This window comes from Nilaparvata lugens, chromosome 3 (assembly GCF_014356525.2).
Source record: "Nilaparvata lugens isolate BPH chromosome 3, ASM1435652v1, whole genome shotgun sequence".
Taxonomy (NCBI): Eukaryota; Metazoa; Arthropoda; class Insecta; order Hemiptera; family Delphacidae; genus Nilaparvata; species Nilaparvata lugens.
This window is the reverse complement of record NC_052506.1, coordinates 92,080,758-92,102,898: the sequence shown is the minus strand read 5'-3', so window position 1 is coordinate 92,102,898 and position 22,141 is coordinate 92,080,758. Positions and strand designations below refer to the sequence as shown.

At 32.5% G+C, this 22,141-nt stretch overlaps 1 protein-coding gene across 5 annotated transcripts in view; it reads right to left on the bottom strand.

The window, feature by feature from the left end:
• Nucleotides 1-2,108: 2,108 nt before the first annotated feature.
• Nucleotides 2,109-22,141, bottom strand: part of LOC111046209 (GTPase-activating protein skywalker) — a 103,737-nt gene continuing 83,704 nt past the window's right edge. The window contains exons 6-11 of one of the 5 annotated variants that reach the window (XM_039425051.1): nt 20,178-20,399; nt 17,645-17,704; nt 14,262-14,354; nt 11,291-11,449; nt 9,133-9,350; nt 2,109-7,267 (exon numbers count right to left, since the gene is read on the bottom strand). In XM_039425051.1, coding sequence (XP_039280985.1) covers nt 7,126-7,267; nt 9,133-9,350; nt 11,291-11,449; nt 14,262-14,354; nt 17,645-17,704; nt 20,178-20,399 — 894 coding nt within the window. In that variant the 3' untranslated portion in view covers nt 2,109-7,125. Of the gene's footprint in view, nt 7,268-9,132; nt 9,351-11,290; nt 11,450-14,261; nt 14,355-15,232; nt 15,320-17,644; nt 17,705-20,177; nt 20,400-22,141 lie in introns of all 5 variants that reach the window. The other 4 variants (XM_039425054.1, XM_039425052.1, XM_039425053.1 and 1 more) reach the window with 4 other exon arrangements.

Genomic DNA, 22,141 nt, shown 5'->3' with positions numbered 1-22,141 from the left:
ATCAGAATACCAGGATTGGAACTTCCCAAGGTCACGTGACGTGTTTAGTATTGGCGTCATGTAAAAAGCATTGGTTAGATAGGCGTTTGATTACAAGTTTCCTTTCTGTATATATTCTGTGGCAATAGTGTACTTGCATAAAGCATCATCAACTACTGTTGATGCGCCGAAAAACAGTTATGGTTCGATCTAGGCAAGCGCACGGCTGTTTAGGCCTATGGCACACTCAGCCACCATGGACGCTCCACCAGAACTCGATTCTGGTTGAAAAATATTCAGAACACTCCACAAACATTGCCACCAAGCAGAGAAGACTATAAAAATGATATTTCAAACAATCAGAGATCATATGGTAGTGCTTGTGAACTGAGTGTTTGCGATTTTGGAAGCGCAATGGTACATGCTCCGTATGATTCTATGGGATTACTTGGTCTCGCCACCCGCTGGTGGGTCAAGAGGTCGGTGCTCACTACGACCACACGTTTGGTGGTGCGTTCGGTCGCGCTTCCAAAACGTAGTGTGACTTGCTCCCATTTGATTCTATGATATTGCTTGGTGGCTCCAACATGGTGGCCGAGTCTACTACCATAGGCCAATATCATATCTCACTATTCAAGTGCAAAATAATGCTCATAAATCCAAGTAAATACTTTTTTGTCATAGTCATTCAATCTCAACTATTTTCCATGCATGAAATCAAGCCGTTAAACAGCTGTTTGCAGAACAAATGAACATATGATTCTCATTACAACACTCTACTAGTAGTTCTGTGAACAGTAGACCTCGCGCAGTTATAACGACGTCCCAAACCATAAGCACATCCACACTGATACACTAACTATTTATTTGATCAGATCATGCTTACACAAGATTTAATTATCATATAACGCTTTCCGGAATTTAGCGCGAGAAAACCAGAAGACATCTAGGCGCCCAGACGAGCTGTTATAAGTTCTTTGCATCCTACCTATTTAATAGTGCATAAAAATTGCATGCAATTTATAGTCTACACAGCTGCTAATTTTTTACCAAGTTACATTGAGATATTGAATTGCATGCGTCATGGCATGCATTTTATAGTCAACTCGACAGCTGATTTATGATGAATAATTCTATAGTCTGATTTTCACTCTAAAATTTCCAATCTGTAGAGATTTGAGTGAAATATTTTTGTTTTTAATCAGTTTTTAAATATCAAAATTTTTAGTTTAGTCTTTAGTTTTGAAGTGAAAATTGGACTTTTTGAAGGGAAAGTTAAATCTTAACCTTATTCTTTTTTGAAACTTGTATTTGTAAAAAATTGGGAGAAGACAGTTTTGGGCTATGCCTGTTGTCTTCTCCCAATCATATTATATTTATTATAATTATGATCTGTAATGACAATGGAATAAATAAATAAATAAATATTGACGTATGAAGGAGGCTCCTTTTTCCTTTTATATTATCCTTGAAATGCAAAATTTCCAAAAACCTTGTATATACGTCGACGCGCAATTTAAAAAGGAACATACCTGTCAAATTTCATGAAAATCTATTAACGCGTTTCGCCGTAAATGCGCAACATATAAACATTTAAATATTAAGAGAAATGCCAAACCGTCGACTTGAATCTTAGACCTCACTTCGCTCGGTCAACTATAATGAAACTATTTTTTTTCTTTATAGTCAAGTATGTTTCCTAGTTCCGAAATAGGAACAGCAAAACTGTTACAAAAATACCACCTTCAGCACTCCAGGTGGAAGTTTTGTCAACTTCCACAAAATTCCTGATTCGAAATTTGTAAACTAGGTTATGTTTATAGAATGCATGCAGTAACTCCAGCACAAGCAGAATAATGATTTCTATTTCGAAATTATTTTTCTTTAGATTATGACAAAAAATAGTGTACGTTACTTGGACGTGAATATCTTTTGCAGTGCTCGAATGAAATTCTAGTCTCGGCTAACGCCTCGACTAGAAACATCATTCTCGCCTGCAAAAGGCGCCTTCCCGTCCATGTGAAGTAAGATACTAATCCTTAATCTAGAAGCTCTTTTCTCTTGTTTCAATAAAATAATACGTTCAAGTTAGAATAATGTTTAGTCTTGGGAAATATAAAACTTATATGTATTGTAATTACACGTTTATTTTCAAGATTACACATTGAATAGGATACAACAAACATTTGACTCATCTTTCCATCTTAAGCTTAATGATTTCTGTCTTTCAAGAATTTTATACAATCTATTCCTGAAAATTGGGTTATACTCGCATTATGAATAGCTATATATTGCAACTGTTGTAACATAAAAATGACATTTCACAATAATTCGATGAAAGTATTTTCAATAAATAACTCCATTGCATTTTCATGGAGATTGATACATAAATACTTTGAATGAAACTACAATACAGTAATTCTAAATCACTTACCACACACTTACTAACAATTATGAATAATTTCGCTAGATATTTTCAACTACAATGCAATTGTTCCCTGCTAAGAGCATTAAATTTAAGGTTGAAAGACTTTTTAAAAACTCTGAATTTAAACCATTCAAAAAAGTATTATCTAGTAATTTCCAAAATATAAGCAATACAAAATTTGCGAAGTTGAAATCATATTTCGAGTTAATTGATAGATAATAGTAGTTTTAATTTTCAATAATAATAACATACAAAGTATCATATTATGCAATTGAAAAAACATTCTCAAAAATCAGAAAACTCACTCATTATTTTCTAATTAATACCATTATTATGCGATCGCAAAAGATCAATATCAATCTTAACACATTCGGCAGTGTATAAATTTCTATTGTCATAAAGATGGTAGACTTTACCCTATTCATTCTTCTAAGTTTATCTAATGTGATCTATACCAATGCATACAAAACTTTATGGATTTAATATTATTTTAATAATTACAAAAAATAACCCAATTAGAGTAATTTTGAAAAATAATTAATTTATTCAATACAGTAGAAATAATAATAGCAGTCATAAAATCTACTAGAGAACAAGTTTTTACAGTTTCTATCCATTTGTAGAATATTATCCAGGTTAAGTTTTTTATTAAACTAGAGACAGCTATGTAGCATCAGTATGAAATTCAGATAATATAAGTTTTTGAACATTGTTATAAAATAGTAAGATAATTTATTGAAGATGGTATAAAGTTCATCACCAAATTTTTCGTACATAAAATTCTACTCTTACAAACATCATTGCACAATTTCTAGTATTTCAGTATATTTCTAATTTCTTTGAATTAACATTATAGATACAGTATAGAGAGAGTGATATTCACTAAATACTTGAATCCATTTATCATTATTTTTACAGATAGTTTTCTCACAAAGCAAAGGTTGGGGAAATGATCAAAGATTCATGGTCAATCCGGGACTAAGTCCTACAGGCCTACCTGTTCATTAAAATGTTTAATTATTATAAATTTGGCAGCAAACCCAGATTATCATTTGCATTCAGATCGAAATACAGGAGTTTGTCATTGATAGGTAATTGATACGGAAAATAGTCCAACATATTTCAAAACATTTGCTTTCTGTAAGACTGCACATTTTATTGTAAGTTTCTTACTGCAATACTTCTATGTTTTACATGAATCATGGACATTATTTCTACATAATTATTGAGATGAAGATGGCGATCCACAAATGAAATGTAGAGGAAAAGAAAGAGTGAATAGGAGAGAGTTGGAAATGGTATGCTCCAGAAATGTAGAAGTTTGGATTTTGGAATGTTATGGTTGCGTTTCCAGAATTGAATGTACACATTTGCTTATTTTTATAATCATTATTCTTGTTATATCTAAGTGATAACAATGAATCTTTCGTGAATTAAAAAAAAAATGTCACCAGAACTCACCATTATACTGTGGGCCGTAAAGCTAGTACCTGTACGGTAATTAGTGTATGTTTGCCACACTTTTATGTAATTCTGTTTCACTAATCATGATAATGCTAATCAATCCATGATAATGCAATCATGGCTTGCTAATTATTTTGTGATGCAGCTTAAGATCGGTGAATCGAGTCAATCGAGTTTAATATTCAAGATAAGATCAATTGAATATCATTCAATAGTTGAACGATAAGTTACCACAAATGGCTAATTCATTACTTCTCAATGGCAAAATCATTGAACTGGAATCACATTGAATATTATAATATTATAATTATTTATATAATTATTATTATCATTTACCTAAAAGGTCTAATTAATTTCAAAACTACATACTCTAAGATTCGCTCTATATTGATAACTACGTTATTCACGACTATCTAAACATCAAACAACATCAACAATATTATACTAATAACGTTTATTTGGTGTTTCTAATTGATACATTCAAAAAGATAATATTATATTATATACTGATCTCAAAACCATAGTAAATGGAAATTCATAATGCTAGAGAAATTGATTTTGATGGACAGTTGCAAATAGAATATATTGAGACATAATTACCATTGAATAATACATTTGTAGAGAATATTATTATTGACTGACCATAAAATTTGTGATATCAAGATTATTGAATAAAAGTAGATTAATAAGAGTTTACTTACCAACTCATAAGCTTCTATTACATTTACCTTCGTTGGTTTATTAGAGGATTCAAATCATCGCAATGAAAACACCAAGTGCCACGCTAACAAGGATTCAAGTGCCATGATGATAACACCAATAATGATTGAAATCTTGTATTGCTCTTTTATATTATTTTATAGAACTTTAAGAAGAGTGAAACAGTTTTTCTAGAGGATCACAACGAACATGAGTTATGAAGTAATTATGTTATCTGTGAGTTGATAGCATTTAAAAATAGTCGTCAGTTTCACTCCTGCAGAATCATATCATTTCGCTGATGATACATCAAACTTCATCCCAAGTTTGAAAAGTATCATGAAATAGTAAAATGTTTCAAACTAAAACTTAGGTTCGATTGAAAAATAGAATCAGTAAATGCTTCTTGGCGTGAAATGCTTGGAATTTTTATTAACTACTGAAAATTTTTTTATGTAAAACATCTATAAAATACTAGCTTTTATGATATGTTTTGAAATTTAATAGGATCAAACATCAATAATTTGAGTTGTCTGTATAATTCAACTTAATTTATCGGATAAGCATTTCAATGAAGAATTCGAAATATAATATTACCTTACTTAATTAATAGTTAATAGTGTATAATCAATTCCTTGAAGAAATTCTTTAGGAAAGGAAATCAAATGAAAAATTATTGCATGAGTTGAAATTCATTTTTATAACCTTTTCGTGGATGTACATAATTTTAAAGCAATCTAATGTTATTTAGGGACACCAGAGAAGATTATTTTTAATTGAAAATAATGAAAAATATTCTCTTTTATCTTGAAAAATAAAAATTGTAACAATTGTTTTCAAATTAAAGCCATAGTTTAATAAAAAAAACGTACATTTTTCCATGCTTGCTTGCATCAAGGAAAATAATTGTGCAGTTTCCACCTCAATTCTACTAATATCTCACTAATAAATCCTCTTTTAGTTCTGATGGAGCTTGGCGACTGTAAAGCTCAAAATTCTTTCAATAAGTCTTTATACAATTTAATCACTAAATAATACAAAATATATTTACAAAATACTAAATAATAAGTATAAAACTTGATTTATTTACAATTAATTTGGGAAGACTCGATGAATATATGAGAGCCTAACTAACACTTTTCATTAATGAAATAAATTTGCATGCATACATTTACAATTACAATACTGTTCAATTGATAATTATTATTATCTGAATTGATAAACCTAAGAAATAACAATCACGAATAATGCTCATATTAATGAAACAAAATAGAAAAATAAATTCTAAGATTGTAAGCTAGTAACAAAAATCTTCCAAGATATAATCATCACATGATCTAGCTGAACTTCGTAATAGATTCACAAAATCTACATTTTTATCTTCTGATTTGAGAATATAGTTGAGAAGAAATATATTCTGTAACAAGAGATGTGAAAAATAATAACAATATAAAGATTTATAAAATCAACATAAGATAACTAAAGCGTATACTCAAGTTCAAGAAAAAGAAACGTGTATCAATAGCAGAGAATTATTCACAGGCAGTTGATAATGTGACTTGTCTTCACTTGGAGCTTTCACAAAATAATGGTAACTTGGAAAGCAACTTCGGGTAACTACTAATACGGCCATCTAAAACTATCAGCCAAACTAAAATAACATACCAAATACCATAGACAACAGAGTTTCATAATATTTTACTAAAAACTCGATATTGGAAATTAATAGATATTAATAATACATTGTGAAATCTGATGTGAAGTAAAATAATCAAACCGGTAGAAAAGTTATACATAGATATTGAAAGATGAAGAATAGATGAAGAATAGATTTTCATGTGGAAAAGAGAAACATTTGAGCCCCCCATTACATCAAAATTAGAACAACAACGATAACAATAGTTTTAATATAATATAAATGTCAACACATTACGATTACGATGCATATAATAGAATAAAAGCGAATCTTTGGGATAAAAATATTGAGGAAGGAACTAAACTCATGTTCGACGATTCTGTAGGTGCTGATCAGCCATTTTCAACAGCCATCACTTCTTCAACAAAACTGGTTACTAATTTGTAATAGAATTGAATAAACCGTTCCAACCTTATCGATAGTAAAAAGTATGTTAATTTAAACTTTAAAAACGTGCTCCTCATTCTTGGAATGTAGACCACATTATTTACAAAATATTTGACTAATATAAAGCATAGTATGAGTGGAGATTTCCATTATATTGAATATAATATGATACATCAAAAGCTTCACCTTGATATTTTTGCTAATTCTCTTCAATTTGAAAAAAAACAATTACACAGTCTCCGACATTAACACCAACCAATCAATAGTAGTTCGGATACAAGGTAGAAATTTCTATTGGGAATTCAAAAGATTTATTGAATGTTTTTGAAACAATGTTGACCTATGAACCAGTTGATGTAATGGCTGTAGAAGCTACAATAAGGAGAACAGAAGATAAGTTCAGCCGCAGCCGCAGACGGAGACGCAGCCGCAGACGCAGACGCAGCCGCAGGCGGTGGCAGATGGGATGAGATCAGACGCCACCGAATCCGTAGACCTCGAGCACCCTGATCTCGAAGTCGCGGCCGGAGCAGAGTGGCGGGTTGTTGAACGTCAGGCAGTGATCACTCTTCCCAAACCTGATGTTCTCATCCATCCAGATGGCTTGCCCTTCTCTGTAACACCAACATACAACGCAATTAATAGAAAGAAAAATAAAAAATCTCAGTACCCTTTTTGAATTATTTAATCACAACATGTTTTGGACATTGAATGTATAATCACCCACGTCAATGTCCAAAACATGTTGTGATTAAATAATTCAAAAAGGGTACTGAGATTTTTTATTTTTCTTTCTATTTTTATTACAAGTAGCCCTATACAGAAAAGAGATAAACGCAATTAATCTTGTGTGTGTCTTATTCGTCTTAAAATATTACAGTTTCTTCAGAGTTTGAACTTTTTTAATTGTTTTTAATTTATTAATTCTTTTTAGAAGTATTTTTTTAAATAAAAAAGTTTCTTGTTTCTTTCGGATTGTAAATTGGAATCTGTAGTTCAAAAATGCCAAAGTGACACATATCCTAGCTGCTACATCTAGGCTGTTGTATAAATTATAATTGAAACAGCTTTGGGATTGAGCCTGTCTTCTGTGGTATTTTCTGAAAGTTATGTAATAATACTGAATAACTGATTGAATAGATAAATGTGAAATCATTTTAAAAAGTAATAACAATTTTAATACAGTCGTCAACAAGAACATAAAATGCAATGTGCAATCATTTTATAGAGTAGCCGTCATGCAGCGTTCCTGTCCGTTCATGGATGACAACAGCCTAGAATGCTGCATGCTACACATGTGATCTGTTCTATCACCAACCCTCCACAAAAACATCGGTAATGAGTAGGATTGGAAAGCTGCATGATAGGTGTGACCCCGGCTCAAGGGACCTACGAGAAAACTAGGGACCTCGTACAAAAAACGTCTATGTCTTGGATTTCCGAAACCTGGGTTCAACAAGAACTATGATCTACACTGACAACTATTGACATTGTGCAGTACTAATATTAAAACCTCTACTCGAATAAATAAATAAATAAGCAGACAGCACAATTAGTCAGAAATAAAATGCAAATTCTCATTCTATTAAATAATCATGAATTACTGAATGTCGATCCTTTTTAAGACATAGCTGTTCAAACCACAGTGCACATTACACACAAAACTGAAAAACAAACAATATTTGTAAATATAATGACCTAGCGAAAATTGGACAGTAATGTTCACTCTACCACTTAACCAAGAAAAATAATATTTATAAAGTACAATACTTTGAGGACTAGAAAATCTCCTATCAGTTTTCCTTTCTAGTTTCCAACCGTAGATTTGGCTTAATCCATGATTAGCCTGATAAAGAATACTTTCATCTCATTTGATTAGAAGGAAATAAATGAGAGAATGTAGTTGTTCAAATGATAATGTTAATTCATATTTTCGTTTAAAAGTGTCAAGTGCTGACGAAACATAACCTTTTTTGGACTAATTTTAAATCAAAATTCGGGGATAATATAGTATGGGCTAAGCCTGGTTTTCCCATTCCCAAACATTCTATGATTATGTATTTTTAAGATTAACGAATTAATAAATAGATGAGATAGTTGGATAGTAAAATAGCAACATATTACTAGAGTGATATATCCCACTCAACTTCCTCCAATGGTTAACTTCTTTGAATCAGCAAACATTCTATGATTAATGAAATAAAAACACATATATAATCAAATTCTACAGTTTTAGACCATGGTTGCGTGACCACACAGGTCACATTTTCAAGCTGTGATCTGTGTGGTAACGAAACAATGGTCCTGTACCAAATAAAACTGTAGAATTTGATTATATATGTTTTCATTTCATTATGGAACGGTTCTACAACATTGACAGTGACTCAGTCAAATTCTATGATTATGTGTTTTTATCATTGACGAATAACTAAATCTAAATAGTAAAATGACTACAGTAACATATTAGATGCGTACTCACCCTCCTCCAATGGTTATCATCTTTGAATCAGCAGCCATGAACAGCTCAGCGGAATGGTTAACGGAATTCTCTTGGATGCCCACCCAGGGGTATTTGTTGCGCTCGGGGTAGAGGCTGAACAGGAAGGTCTCGCCCGTGCCGAAGTAGGCCATGCGGTTGCCTCGCTCGTCCTTCACGTTGCGCTCCTGCCACCGGGTTGAACAGTACGCCCCGAACACCTGAACCAACCATCAATATTGCATTCTATAGTGAGGTCCACGTTATAATGGCAGTGAAGAAAGATAGGAGAAAAACGTTGCCAAGTCTCTCCATTTTGCCACTGACTGTACACAGCTGTTACTCAATTCATCCCATTAAATTTAATCTAATAATAATTATAATTTCCTTGATAAAATGATTAATTTAATGTCAAATTAATCAAGGAAATATATTTTTTCATAATTTGATTCAAAAATTTGCTTTCATAACTGAGATCAGATTTTTATTTTTATACAAACCTGAAATAGCGGCTAATTTAAAAAGCTGTGACACAACAATCTGAATTTCAAAACAAAAGAAATAACAGAAACAACAAATAACAGAAATTAAGTTATTTGGTAGATATACTACTCCAATTTCTTTTAAAAATAATAGAAAAATAGAAATCCTATTCAAAAATAAGTAATTTCAATGAATTAATTCTTAAATAACTTTTCAATATTATTTATACCGGTACGAGTAGGTCTAACCTATACGGGTAGGCTAACTGAAGCATGGATGAAGTCTAGGATGGTTAGTTATCAACTTTTAAAATGTCATTTCAGGTATTTTAATTTGTGTTTCTCATACAGTAATGTTTAAAAATTATTTCATTGTTTCAAAAATACATTTTAAATCAATTATACGACTTGTGTACTCAAGTATTTTGATAGAATGAAGAAAAAAAATGGCGGCTGAGAATTGTTTGGTCAGTTTTGTACAGTCACTGTCAAAAGTGAATATAAAATATTCTGGCAAATAGACATTGCAAAGCGAGAGAGAGATAGTGCTATCTGTTTTGTTGTATGATAGAAAAGGACAGCAACAGTATTGTCAATCGTACACTGTCATTATAATGTGGACCTCACTATATCATTTTGACACTTGAGAATGGCATGAGCGCTGAAACTAGTAGTGTTTATGTAAAAATGTTTAAAAACTGTACTAGTTATTTCTATAATAATTGACAAAAGAGCTAGGGCATTTATATTCCAAATGACTGTCGGTCATTGAATAGTTTTGAGATTGTTGGCCAAAAAAAAATTAATAAGCTACCAACTGACTCCGAACTGCACCTCTCAATATATTCAAGGCAAAGATATATGATTGGCTGGTACAGAACCCACTTTATAAGATGGACGAGTTCTTTGAGAGAAAAATGAGTTTTTCTTGATTCATCTTCTTGTCGGAGATTATAGTGTTATTAGAGAATATTATAGTATCACGTAACTGTCAGGTACTGTTTATCTATTTTAATGTACATTCGTTAACGTTGTCTCTTGCCTTCGTGGTCTACTGACAAGAAAATATTATTATTACACCGTTAACTTCAAGTAGTTATTTTTAGTGGAGCTATGTGACGCTGGCAGTCTCTCATACTGTGCCGTTCTTATACTCTTGCCCAGCCAATATCAAAATAATTGACAGTGGTCCACAGTAATCGGATTGAGTTACTAATAAAAAATCGGCTTGGAATTCGGAACAAAAACGACCTATACCATGCAATACCTTCGTATGCTATCTATTTTCTACCCAGCCAATACGGTAATAGTCGACAGTTATCGGATTGAGTTACTAATAAAAAATTGGCTTGTAATTTGGAACAAAACCGACCTATAACATGCGATATCTTTGTATGCTATCTTTTTTCTATGATAGTACTAATGAATGAGTTCAGGTTGAACAGTTCCATAAGATCTAATGTATTATGTTATTGGATTGAGTGTGGATCTGTTTTCTACCCAGCCAATACAGTAATAGTCGACAGTAATCGGATAAAGCTATCAAAAAACCTACTTGGAATTTGGAACTTGGAATTTAGTACTAATGAATGAGTTCAGTGTGAACAGTTCCATAAGAACCAATGTATTCTGTTATTGGATTGAGTGTGAACGGTGCGATAAGAAGTAATGCTGTTTACCTCGTTGCTGCAAGTCTTGATCATGAGCAAAGTAGGCTCGTGCTGTTCAACGCGCAAATAGAAGGTGGTCAGACTACAACCATGCTCCTCGGTGGTGTAGAGCAGCACAGGCTGGTACATGGTGATGCGTTCGGGTAGCCATGACCACAGTGTAAACAGCTGCAAAACAACATATCACTCATTTAACATAGATTCAAATTTACAAAAAGCAATCAAGGATTTTTGCTTTTCTATAGGCTACTGTACCCCTAGTATCTGTAGTTTCTGAAGACCCCTAGAAGGTCTATAATATTCATCTCTTATTCTAAACGAGGAATAAAGCTGCGTTCACACCAAAGTTATTAATAAAATGTTAATAACTTAATCTTCATAGATTCTATTAGATTGAACATAACTTATCATACACATGATGATATGTGTTTGTCAAGTTCCGTTCAATCTAATAGAATCTATAAGGATTAAGTTATTAACATTTTGTTAATATAATACTAACCTATTATTAAGTATCAACTAAATTATTTATCTACGACCATGTTATAATATAAACATTACAACAACATCACAACCAATACCATACCAGGGGTCTTTTCGCAATGGATTTTTAAAACTATACTAAAATGAGGACTTAATGCAACCACTTGAACATTATAACACAGTTTTCGATGCTGGTGGCATCAACATTAAAACACGGTTTCTGATTCTAGCAGCAGGTTTCAGTCTATCAAGTTTTCAGTACGTCATGTTTCCAGTTTGTCAAGTTTTCAGTTTGTGTCTTGTTTTCAGTATTTCAAGTCTAATGTTCACTCTCTCTGAGTACCATTTTATCAATGATTGTTATTTCAATCTTTTCACCATAAATTTATGCAAGTTGGTTGATTGCTAGCCTAAAACTGCGTTTACACCAAAGTTATTGACATAATGTTAATAACTTAATCCTTATAGATTCTATTAGATTGAACAGAACTTGACAAACACATATGTTCATCATGTGTATGATAAGTTATGTTTAATCCATACGGATTAAGTTATTAACATTTTGTTAATAAATTTGGTGTAATCGCAACTTTACAACAATTTATTCAGCAATGAGATACTTTGCTTGAATGTTCGTAGATAAAATACTGTATGCAACAGTTTTATAAGGTATTTAAAGCACTCGTTAGATGTTTAAGACACTTAACTCTACATCTAACCAGTGCGTTAAAGACCATCATTGTAAAACTGATGTATAAACTACTATTTGAATATTAATGCACAAAGTATGCAATAGAAAATACAGGACTATTAATAGTTTCCTGTTGAAACCAACACATCTTCAGCGGTATTGGTGAAGCAGAAGGTTTCTAAATGCGTTAAAGGTGTTGAAAGCAACACCGGAAAGAACAGTACTTCAATAAGAACATTAATTTCAATAAGAAAAAGTGGAAAATTTTATTTTTGCAACATCTAACATAATTATGTTGATAATGCATATACATTGCAGACTGCTCTACTAGAATTTCCTCAAATTTTAAATGCTTTCATAACTATATAAATGTCAAAAGCTTATTTGGGATTGTTGTTATTTATTAAGTGACACTAACATGAATGAATAGAAGAGATTGTGGGTGATTGCCCGTTTTCTCTTTGATCAAATTTAGTATAGTTAAAAAAATATTTTTTAGAATTATGAAGTATGATAACAAAATCATCCATAATGAAGGAGCCATATTCAAAAGTACAAAGTAATAATTACACTTCTGGCAACAAGACTCATTGCAGTTCCAACACTAATAAAAAATACATAAAGAATTCTCACATTAATTTCTAGGCTAGCTCGAAATATAGAGAAAATGAAATAACACACTTTGAAACGCAACATGTAAAACAATAAGAAATTAAATAAATTACAAAATATGAATTCAAGCAAATAATCAAAGAACATAAATCATAATATGCTATTAAACCCAAGCATAACACTTGCAAGATACCTTAAAATTAAAACATAAAAACAGACAAGCTAAATAAAAGTTTTTAAATGAACCACAGCACTCATTGTTTCTCAACTGTAAAACTAAATCGATTCAATTCTAAAGAAATTACACTCAGTTGAAGTGGTGGTTAAACTCACATTTATAGCGTGGAAAACGTAATAAAGGTCATTAATAAGTATAGTTTCCAAATTTTGAAAAAATAAGTACACACAACACAACTGTCTACTCTGACACAACAATGGTCAGTTGAAATAGGATGAAAGCTCAATTTGGTGGTAAAGCATTTATTATTCACGGAGAGGAAAAAATTAATGGCCTGAGTTCTAGAAGAATTTTGATACCAAACAATGATGCCAGGAAGGTTGATTATATTTAAATGTATTTTTATTTCACATGGAAATGGATTAGAGCCCTGACAAGTATAAAGTATACTCTAGAGAAGTTTTATTCGTATTCGAAACAGAGACCTATAATGTCTTAGAAATATATTATATAATGTGATTGAAGTGTTGGAAGATAACTTATTGAATAGATTAATATTTTAAACGTTATCAAAATGAATTTTTGAAAGGATACTAGAGGTATTATAGAGATATGGTTGGAATCATTATTTTATGCTACGCAGTTTTGAAGAGTCACAGAAAAAAAGCACACATTTTGCATTGGTCAGTGGTTAGATGAGCGGCCGCCCAAGTTTCTGAACAACACTTCATTCAGATTATACAAGTGGTCGTAATTCCATTGGACCAGTGAACTAGGTTCCTTCAGATACTCTCTTCATGGAGATTCGGAGCCCACTGGAGACCTCTCTTTATCATTCCTTACGCACAAACCACTCTTTAAAAAATAGTAAGATTTGATAACAGTATAAATAGAAAAAGAAAACAACAAAAACCGGGAAGATTTGATAGTTTGCTCCTGAATTCAAGGAAGGTTAGTAAAAACTGTAAATTACAATTGGGAGCCATGCATTTTGCTCAGAGCCACAAGGCATTTACCTCGGTCTTACCCCAGTGGACCAACGCCTTAGCCCACTCAGCCATATCAGCTCCTTCTGACGCGTAATGAGAGTAGTACAGCTCTGGGTAATACTTAAAAAATTACCCCAAATGTTAATTTCAACAAATAATCATTTTATCTTTAATAATTTAAAAATTTAAATTGAAGGTTTTATTCTGCAAGAAATAATGCTACCAAAAACAATACGCTCAGTTTTTAAGTGGATCGAATAGAAACAAAAATAACACTTCATGATCATTGATATTTAAAGGACGATATTAGAAGAAACTATAACCTACCTAACTATCAAAGTAAGTGATTTTCTATATTTGAAGAACGATATTAGGAGAAACTATATTAATTACTCCTACTTATTAGAGTAAGTGATTTTCTATCAAGTAAGGCCCAATTTCTATAAAACTTAGAAAATCTAATGGATCATTAAAATTATAGATTTAACGGTCCTTTAGATTCCATTAGAAAACGGGCCTATGAACCATTAAACATATAGATTTAACAATCTATTAGATTTTATAAGTTTCATAGAAACCTGACCTAAATCATCAAATACAAATTACAAAGCTTACTAATATTTCCAACTTTACAAGCGTGAATGGAATAAACAAATTTCAATATAAAAAAAATACTTTGCTCATCTACCTTTAATCAAAATAACATTGCTAACATCTATAAAAAATTTTGAATTCAAACCATAGCAAAGATGGTTTTATTATTTACATTCTTCAAATAAATATTGAAACTCTGGTTCTAAACAACAAATAATAGGCCTATTAATACGACAATGATTGCTGTGGTGCATAGAACATAAAACATTCATCATTCAACATATAAATTGTAGTGGTTATAGAGTAGCAACATAGCAAGACACGTGGGAGACAATGTAGACATGACGAATGCTGAAAAAGGAGGTGGAGGTGTAGAGCAGAGTTAGGTTAGGTTAGGCACTTACGTCATTCTGCTCGACAATGCGCGATTTGATGTTATTGATGAGATAACTTCCCATTGATGCCACTCTGGGCTCGGGCGAGTGTTGGCCCTATTGTCCGGCAGCGAGACAGAACAACATCCAAACCATTTAGACACAAGTACAAGAAGCAACCTTGCCTTTAGCGCCGCATTTCACCACTAATCAACTCACTGCACCCTTTGCATTCAACTGTTCAATTCATTGATGCAGTTAGCTCTTATCGTAAAATTTCAATTTTTTAATATTGTTTTGATGTTTAATTCATTTATATTATAACTAGCACCAATCATAAATTTTATCCCAACTTTTATTTATTATTTGTTTTGATGTTAAATTTATTGATGCAACTAGCTTTAATCATAGATTTTATTCTGAAACTCTGTAAACTCTGTTTCATACTGAACCTTTACTTTCTTTTGATGTTACACTCTATGAAATTACACCTCAAATAATAATGACCAATACCAAGTTTGTTTACATTTACCAAGTAATGTCTTTATTAGGCTATAGCAATTATTAAATAACTATCCAATTTAGAAAATACTTGAAAAGCTCACAGTCATATTCTAATGTTTGATATTTTTATAAACTCTTTCCCTTGAACTGAATGAATAGAAATGGAAGCTTCAGTTTAGAAAACTACTTCTTCGCATAAAAAAGGTTAATTCACTTATTCAGAAATTATCAACAGGGCACAGGTTCAGTTTCACAAATGTCAAAATGTAGCTTGCTGTTAAAAATAACCACAATTAATTGAATATTACTATGTGGAGTATTTTATCAATATTCAGTATGAGAAGCAATACAGCTGTTACTATTTAATACCAATCTATAAATTCATGAGAAATCTTGATAATAAATTATTAGTAGATAAAGAAGTAAATTTATATTTTATAGATTGAAAAATTACAATAAATTAAGAAATGTGACGATTACTTTTTTTCAACTGCAAGTAAAATACAATAATTATTCCACGATTCGAATAAAATTGTATGCAATTCAAAGATACAGTCAGTGCATAATGGTTCATAACTCAATCAATAAATGTGCGTTGCAAGACGTTTTAAAATATAGTTGGTTATTTAAGGAATTTGTTGATTTTTTAAAGTTATTGACATTTTTAAAGGGATGTCTTTATGAGAAGCTCAGAAAATGGGTTATCAAGTTCCTTAATAAAATAAAGTTTATATTTATGTTCATGTCTTAGATCACTGTATAATTATAGAACACTGGTAAATTAACAACTGCATTATGTTAAGTTGATTTGAAAATTTGCTGCGAATGAATTTGATCAATTTATATACATTAATATGGAGAAACTTGATTGAAATTTAAGAAACTTACACTTTTTTGGCTAACAACTACAAAGAAATAAGAAGGCACTGTGATTATTTAAAAAAAATGTTCCTTACGTTGGTCTGTGATCAATATTTATCATCAAGTATAGAGCTCTATTAACTGTAAAGAATTAGCCGAAACATAACTGGAAAAACTCCCTTCAACAATAAGATTACTAACAGTGAATTTTGAAATGAAAAGTGGTCACACATCAAATCACATGATGCAATAGAGTTACAACAACCAACAAACGCAATTTAGTGACATTGTGCATAAATGATGAGTATATTTTACATTTCACACAAACATTAATAAATGATCAGATGTCAGAGAATCGAAGAAAATTACGTGGTAGGTGACATTTCATTTTGGCTGAGTCTCTATTTCACTAATCTAAACCACCCGCCGACACGGTCCCCTTCCTCTGTTAAACTAAACTCAGTCAGAAAACTCAAAAAGCGTTAGCTTTCCGTGATATTATGCGATTATAAATTTTAATAGTAACAAATTGGGCATTGGCAGTATTAGTAAATTCATAGCCATTCACTCAATATTTTCATAATTCATTGGAAGAAAAACTTCCCTAATTTGCATACCGTACTCGTTTTTCAAGATTAGAGTGAAGAACATCAACGCAAATAGCAGAGCTTGCAAGAAACCCAATCATGTTGTTTCAGTGCTCAAAATTATTTCCGCATTCATTTATTGATTCAGAAATCATCAAGATGACTGGGGGAGTATCAACAGGCTCAGCCCAAGCACTGTTCCTCCCCCGAATTTTGATTTATATACTGCCCATTATTATCTAGTTTTGTAATAGTCCGAACTCAAGTATTTCATGATTAAATCATTAAAGAGTTCGTTGAAAATGAAACAATTATTGAGTATCATTGGATGTGAAATAAATTATTTTCGGATAATTGGTTTGGCGGTTAAAGGCAAGGTTTACCAAGATGTAAGCTGGATTAAGACAGACGTGAACGAACATTTAAAGCAGATGAACGGACAGAACAGTTAGATCGCATCAGCATCAGCCTGCCAAGATAGGTGACATACCAATGAACTCAAAGCGCCAGTCCGTGTCCTCAACCTGGCTTTCAGGCTCCTCGGAGATTCCTAGAAGAATGCTCCTACCGTTACATCAGACCCGCCACCAGAGAGGGTACAACCATCAATCTTATGTCAACATCGGCGTATCAGCATACAGTAAATCCTAGTGCTTAGGCATAACATCATCAAATTACACTGTAATTTATACAGTGTAAACCCTACCCCTACAGCACTACCACGGTACACAGAAGAAGACGGTAGGTGTCACGCCACTACATCCGTAAACAAAGCCGTAGTGCATTCGTGTGACGACAGCACAGGTAGGGCTCCTACACCAATAAAAACACTAGCTGATATAGATCAGCTGAAATCAACAAATTTTTATTGGTGTAGGAGCCTTACCTGTGCTGTCGTCACACGAATGCACTACGGCTTTGTTTACAGAGGTAGTGGTCACGCCCATTTTTGTGCTAAATTTTCCGATGTAGCTGACGTCATTTTATATCCAATCATCCGTTTTTAACGAATGAGTTTCATAATTTGCCAATAGGTGTTAAAAACTTCGGTTGGTGGCGATGACGCAATCTAGCTGGCTGGCTACTGCGCTCACATTTCATGACGCCTACTGTTTTCATCTAAAAATGCAGTGAGCACAAATTCTCATGTTTTCCATGCCTTCAATCAATCACTTTTGAGTACTTGAATTACGACATAGCAATCTGATTTTTATAAATAAAAGCTACCAGTTTCTATTCACGTTTGTGGAACGCTTTCCTTATGTAAGCGCTCCGCTCCACAAACGTATATATACTAATAGCATTTATTTATAAAAATCAGACTGCAATGTTGTAATTTAAGTATTCAAAAATGATTATATTAACAAGCAGTTTGTAATGGGAAGAAACATTGAAAAGTATCCTTCAATCAAATTAAATTTGTAGCTAAAAATCATTAATGGAAATAATTGCGATATTATTGTGAAATGATTAAGGCTCAACTCACACTTACGCGACTCAGGTCGAGAAAAGACTCGACTCTAGTCGAGAGCATGTGTTTCCAAATAGTGACACTCAGACCAGTCGACTCTAGTCTCCGCGATGTCACCATTTGTAAACACATGCTGTCGACTAGAGTCGAGTCTTTTCTCGACCTGAGTCGCGAAAGTGTGAGTTGAGCCTTAATCATTTCACAATAATATCGCAATTATTTTCATAATTAGTTGAGCCTAATATTCCAGTATTGCAAAAAAAAAAAAAAAAAAAAAAAATAGGATGATGCGATAGCTCCAACTGCATAATAATTTTGTAATTATCGTTATAGTGAATTCTTAATTTGGACATGATTTCTAAACTGTTCAACCCCATGTCATATTTATTTGAATATCGACATAATTTGAAATGTGCACATAAGTAATATTCAGTAGTATTACTACTGAGAAAAATTTACATTACAAAAATGTATTTTTTATTTCTTTTATTATATTTTTTCTTTTAGTATATTGTGTTGAATTGAATAACATTATTGATTGATTAGATTTTGATCAGGTAGTATTACTAAATATTGACAACTCAATTAATTATAATAGAACGATATTAAACTACATAAAATTACAGTTTTAAAACTGTACATTGCACAGAAATCTTCTCAAATTATCTGCTTGTTTTCCTTGAGTATAGGATTTGTTATTGAGCACATAATGATGTTGACATAAGATTGATGAAGCTAAAAATGTTCAATAATAATGATGGATCGGGGTTTGCCCGTCACCCAAGTATTAAAAATAATATTAATACAACATTAATTTAATAAGTTTTTCATTTTCAGAGAAACTCAAAAACTGAAATATTGAAATTTGCCCTTTAACCATTTATAACTTTGAAGATTAAAATGTGAAGAGAGATAATAAGTAACCATGATTTATTATATAGATGGGGAGAAAGTATGGATTACTCCAATTCAGATACATCACATACATAGATAGCAATTGAAGGAGCCTAATTATCATAAAGTAAAGAAATAAAATTATTTCTGTCATCTCTGCTAATTATCATCGAGCAGTTTTATACAAGAGAAAAAAGTTTAGTTCAGGATAATCAGTAAGCACGAGTACATATTACGATAGATTGAAATGATAGAAAACGTTACTGCTGCCAATGTGAAAGGAGCTATTGAAGGAATAGTAATTAATACTATAGACAAGAACATTTCATTCTTGAAGACATGAAACTACACCAGTTCTAAAAAAGTGGACAAATTCATGTGTTATTGATATTGTTGTAACCCATACGATACGATATAATCCATGTTGTAGCTCTTTTGAGATGATGATAAGTAAAATTATTATAAATACTTTTATTATTATTATCTCCTTTCAGATAGATAAGAGAAGGAAATCAAGATGATAGAAGCGATGAACAAGCGACCCGCCATGCAATGAAATTTGAAATCTGCTTTCACAGACCAAGTTGAAAAGTGGCGAAAGTATCGCTTTACATCATCCAGAGTTGTAAGATACATTGCGAATTGATGCGACAGTTACCTCTCTGATGGTGAGGGTGTGTGACATCATGGATATGTCGGCCTGCGACTGCGACGTCGGCAGATTCTCGCTGGAGCGCGATCGCGACAGCTGACGCTGGCTGCCCATTATGTTCTGCTGACTCTTCAGCGTCATTTCAGTCTTCAGGAAAACCCGCTGAATGTAGGCGGTCGACAGCGCTCGGATCCCAAACGCTGCCCGCAGCACTTTTCTTGGACTAACCTGTCAAATAGAAATCAACAATATGATAGATCAGCAACTGCGTGTGTTACAGTCAATGTGAAATTGAGGTAAATGTGGTTTTTTTATGGGGAGTCCATTGCGGGGAGGTTCCATCTGGCTTGAATATATCATTTCAGCCGTCAATGGGCCTTACGACTGTCATACTGTTGAGGTAGACGTCTTTAATGAATAAAACTTTCGTCTTGAAATTGTCACAACTACTGATTTTTACCCAATTACTTTGGGTTCAACAACATTAAGTGCTCTCCACATCCTCTAAAGATGCTTTTTTATTTATTTATTCTGCTTTACTTATTCTATTGTTTCTGTTGTTTTTTTTATTGTAAATCTTCAACTGTCAGGTTGTTGTAATGCAGTTCACGGTGCTCATTCCCCACACCCAGACTTGTTGTCTTTGTGGGGAATATTCACTATTTATATAATGTTTCTGCTGCTGTATTACTTTTTTTGTGAATAAAGATCATTTGAATTTGGTTTTGATTACAAAAAAATATTTGATAAACTAGTTTCGGTTGTTAAAACATTATGAATCTCTAGTAACCGAAAACTCAAACATAAAGCAGCAGAATGAGTTGTAAGAAAGAAGCCATATTAAAGAAGCCAATTGGCCGATTGATTGGCATTTACTCACTCGATTGTACAAGTCTGTTAACTTTAAATCGCGATTGAAAACCACGAGAGCCAATCAGAGAAGTCTTATTCTAAGAAAAACCTTCTCTGATTGGTTCTCATGTAATCTAATCATAATTAAAATTTACAGGAATCTTTTTTTTAGAAGAAGACTTCTCTGATTGGCTCTCGTGGTTTTCAATCGCGATCGATTAAAAGTTAATAGACTTATGCAACCGGGTGAGTAAATTCCAATCAACCCTCGGCCAATTATATGGCTTCATTCTCACAACTTATTCCGATACTCAGAATAACTATTAGTTCTGTGAACAGTAGACCTCACGCAGTATTCTCATCCACAAGTATAGACCTTATGGAAATACAGCATTAGACCACTACCTCCGTAAACAAAGCCATAGTGCATTCTGGTGACGTCAGCACAGGTAGGGCTCCTACACCAATAAAAACACTAGCTGATATAGATCAGCTGAAATCAACAATATTTTTATTGGTGAAGGAGCCCTACCTGTGCTGACGTCACCAGAATGCACTATGGCTTTGTTTACGGAGGTAGTGATTAGACTCGCTTCTCCACACATCTGTGTAATCACTTGTCAGCTGATTTATGATGAATAATTCTATAGTCTGTTTTTTCTCTAATATTGACGTATGAAGGAGGCTCCTTTTTACTTTTATACTATCCTTGAAATGCAAAATTTCCAAAAACCTTGTATATACGTCGACGCGCAATTAAAAAAGGAACATACCTGTCATATTTCATGAAAATCTATTACCGCGTTTCGCCGTAAATGCGCAACATATAAACATTTAAACATTCAAACATTTAAACATTAAGAGAAATGCAAAACCGTCGACTTGTCGTGGTCAATTATTGTTCTTCGATTGGCTAAGAATCAGCTGTTGGTGAGAAATGACCAATTGGAGAACAATTGTATCTGCCGACAATCGGTAAGTGTGAAACGGCCATTGACAACAACAAAAATGATGAATCATGCACACTAAACAAATGTTACACGAAATATACACACTAAATTATTGTATACTCTGCTGCTAGAAGTCAAGTTTTCAGTTCACTGAATATTGATAGTGGA